Below are 3,576 nucleotides of genomic sequence, written 5' to 3' on the forward strand. Positions count from 1 at the left end.
CATTATGTCTTGTGGTAGGCGTACCACCCGCTCCCATTTCATTATATCCTGTGGTAGGCGTACCACCCGCTCCCATTTCATTATCTCTTGTGGTAGGCGTACCACCCGCTCCCATTTTATTATATCTTGTGGTAGGCGTACCATCCGCTCCCATTTCATTATATCTTGTGGTAGGCGTACCACCCGCTCCCATTTACAACCAACAATAATCATAAGGAATCCCGACAAGGGAACAAGAACAACATAATAACTTCCCGGCAAGGGAACATTAATAATTCAACAACATCCCGGCAAGGGAATAATGATATCTCAACAATATCCCGACAAGGGAACAATAATATCAAACAAACATCCCGGCGAGGGAACAATGATGATAATAACATGTGAGGCATAATAAACCACAACGGAGTTATAACAAATTATAACATAAGACTCACGGGCATGCTTGACACCAACGTATAGATACTCGTCACCATGCCTATACGTCGTACTCCACAATTAACACGTAGCAAATAGATGCAACTCCTAATCCATCAAGCTAAGGTTAGACCAAACACTTACCTCGATGCCACGAGCACAGTTCACGCTTCAACTATAGCGTTACCCCTCGATTCCACCACCAATTCGTCCGTATCTAGTCACAAGTTACTTATTTACATTAATAAACGCTAAATGAATTAATTCGAATGCATAAAAATGTATTTTCCATAGTTTTACCCAAAAAGTCAAAAATCGCCCCGGGCCCACATGGTCAAAACCGAGGTTCGAACCAAAACCCGATCACCCATTCCCCCACGAACTCAAATATATAATTTGTTTTGAAATCGGACCTCAAATCGAGGTCCAAACCCCCAATCTAGCTTTCTTAGGCAGCAACACTAGGTTGGTGTGAGTGATGGATTTAGGCAGTGCAGCTCTTCCATAGAAGTGTAGCATCATTTAGTGTATATCAGCACCAATAACATCGCATCATGTTTGATAAAACATGCCAGTGAATCCATCCGGACCACTAGCACTCTCCGCACTAAGCCTAAAAATTGTTGTCCTTACCTCATCAATTGTTGCAATCTGCTAAGTTCCAAATTCTGTTCCATAGTGACCATCGATGGTACATTATTGATCAAGGAAAAGTCAGATGTATCACCTTCATTTGTGAATTGTTTTTGATATAAGTCCACAACAGATGTAGCCAATTACTCCTGGTATTCAATCCATACCCCACTCCCACTTTTGATCCTCTTTAGTTGCAATTTCTTTCTTTTGCCATTGACATAATTTTGAAAGAAACTTGTATTCCTATCTCCTTCAGCAAACCAAGTCATCCCAGCTTTTTGCTTCCAATACTTCTCCTCAATACTCAAGTATTTCTTCAATTCAGATTGAGCCTTTTGAAGCACAATCCTATTCTCAATCGTAGGCTCTTCTTCAAACAACATCTCTTTCACCCTAACAATGTCTTCCAAAATAGCCAACTTCTTGAAGATATCACCAAATGTTTCCCTACTCCATTTTGACAGTGCTGCCTTCATCCTCTTGAGCTTCTGCTTGAACATAAAAAAAAAGATCCCCTATGAAATCAGCTTCCCAATTCTGCATCACCACATCCATCATGTTTAGTCCAAAAGTTCAAGTACCTGAAAGGCTTGACAAAATTGGTGGTCTGCTCCCCACATGTCATTAACAATGGCGCATGTTCTGATCCAGTTCTGATTAGATGTTCAACTTCAATAGTTGGCAACATGTTCTAAAATGACAAATTCACAAAGATCCTATCCAATCTTTTGAATATACACGCAGCATTAAATCTCCCATTTCACCATGTAAATGGACTTCCTTTGTATCCTTGATCAAACAAACCACTAGAGTTTACACAAAATGCAAAATCCTCATATTTAGGTGGGTGTACTGGTAGTCCTCCTATATTCTCATCTTCATGTAATATCACATTGAAATCCCCTCCTACCAACCATGTCAATTTCATATCACTTGCTAAGTAATTCAAGTGATCCCACAATTCCAACCTCTCCATTGCTGAACATTTTTCATAAACAAATGTCATCATCATGTGCTTCCCCAGGTCATGGTGAAGCACTCTCACAGTCACATGTTGCTCGGTATCCTCCACTAATTCCCATTCCACCACTGCATCACAGAACAACCAAATTTGCCCATTAATATTTGCATAAGCCGTCTCCATATTCAACCTTCTTCTATATCTATCAATGAGTCTCTTCTTTTGAAAAGGATCCATCAATACAACTACACAAAAGTTATGCTCCCTATTCATGTTGATCACTCTAGGAAAGGCCGGCTGTGTATTCACAGACCTTATATTCCATATTAATGTTTTGATCATCATTTAGATAGAGAAGCTGCCCTCCTGGGCATAATTCTTAAAGGTTGTTGTGACTCTTTATTCTGCTCCTTTAGCACTAGCGGTAGGTAATAGGTCCCCATCCCTAGCCACATGTTTTAAGTTTTCTGCTATTGATTCATATCTCCCTCATCCTCCCTAGGATTTTGTCTCATTAAGTCTTCATCAATTGGTGCCACATTGTGTGTAACTAAATCATGTAAATGTTGTAGTGGAGTCTTCAGTGGAACATTAAGATGCAGCTGCATAATTAGATCAGTGCCATATTCCATAGACACTTCCTCTATTTACCAGATGCTCTTAGAACAATTGCTTGCTCATCATTCTTTTCATTGCTATTCTCTGCCCCTACTGTATAATCCCTAACCTTCACATTATCATCAAGTTTGTTCTCCAATGCATACACCGGAACACCATCTACATATGCCAAAATCTTGCCAGTTGCACTAGGGATAGGGTTAACTATCATTGCTTCATCAGGTGACCCTGGCGCTAGGCCTGGCGTTGTGAGCCGAATGCTTGGGGTACCTAGCTTTAGGCCTAACGTCACCAGCCTAACGCCTGGGGAGCCTGGATTTAGGCCTGTCATCGCCAGCCTATCGCCAAGTGGGCTGCTGTCCCTCACTTTGTCTCCTGTTGTCTTTGTCGTGCCTAGTTGATCATCCTCCACCTCAATTGCGTCACTCCCTACAACCTTTGTTGAGTTTATCTCATCAAGGTTCTCAAGCTGCCCAGAATCTGCAAATGTTTGAGATGGAATATCTTGACATGATTTGTTTGTTGTCACATTGAGTTGCCTTAGCTCCTCTTTGCTAGTTCCAAACCTTCTATGAACCCAGTCGATTGTGGATCCCTTAATAGCCTTTTCATTAGAACTTTGATCACTAGGAATAATAGGATTAGCCTTAGCTAAGTTCCCATTATGCTGCTCTTCCAACACTTTCTCAACTGCTTCCTTCTTTACACGCTTAAGTTCTTGTTGATTACCTTTTCCCGTTTGTTTAGTATTAGCATCCTTCCCAACCCTAACCCCAGAAGCCTTAGGATTGAGGCTTGTCACTCCGGTATTACCTTATTTTTCCTTCTCATGGCCCTTCTTTGATTGCTTTTCCCCACCATTGCTATGATCATCACCTTTGCCTTCAGTAATTTTTAGAGTAGGTTGATGAACTTCCTCAACCTCTAGTGCATTAAACTTGTTC

General features: G+C 41.0%; 1 protein-coding gene across 1 annotated transcript; it reads right to left on the reverse strand.

Moving 5' to 3' along the window:
• Nucleotides 1-1,193: 1,193 nt before the first annotated feature.
• LOC109220196 lies at nt 1,194-2,197 on the reverse strand. The gene is made up of 3 exons (XM_019384660.1): nt 1,907-2,197; nt 1,635-1,706; nt 1,194-1,541 (listed from the first exon to the last, which is right to left on the reverse strand). Exons 1-3 carry the CDS (start codon nt 2,195-2,197, stop codon nt 1,194-1,196), a joined length of 711 nt encoding a protein of 236 aa, XP_019240205.1.
• Nucleotides 2,198-3,576: the final 1,379 nt, after the last annotated feature.

Source organism: Nicotiana attenuata, unplaced genomic scaffold (assembly GCF_001879085.1).
Source record: "Nicotiana attenuata strain UT unplaced genomic scaffold, NIATTr2, whole genome shotgun sequence".
Lineage (NCBI taxonomy): Eukaryota > Viridiplantae > Streptophyta > Magnoliopsida > Solanales > Solanaceae > Nicotiana > Nicotiana attenuata.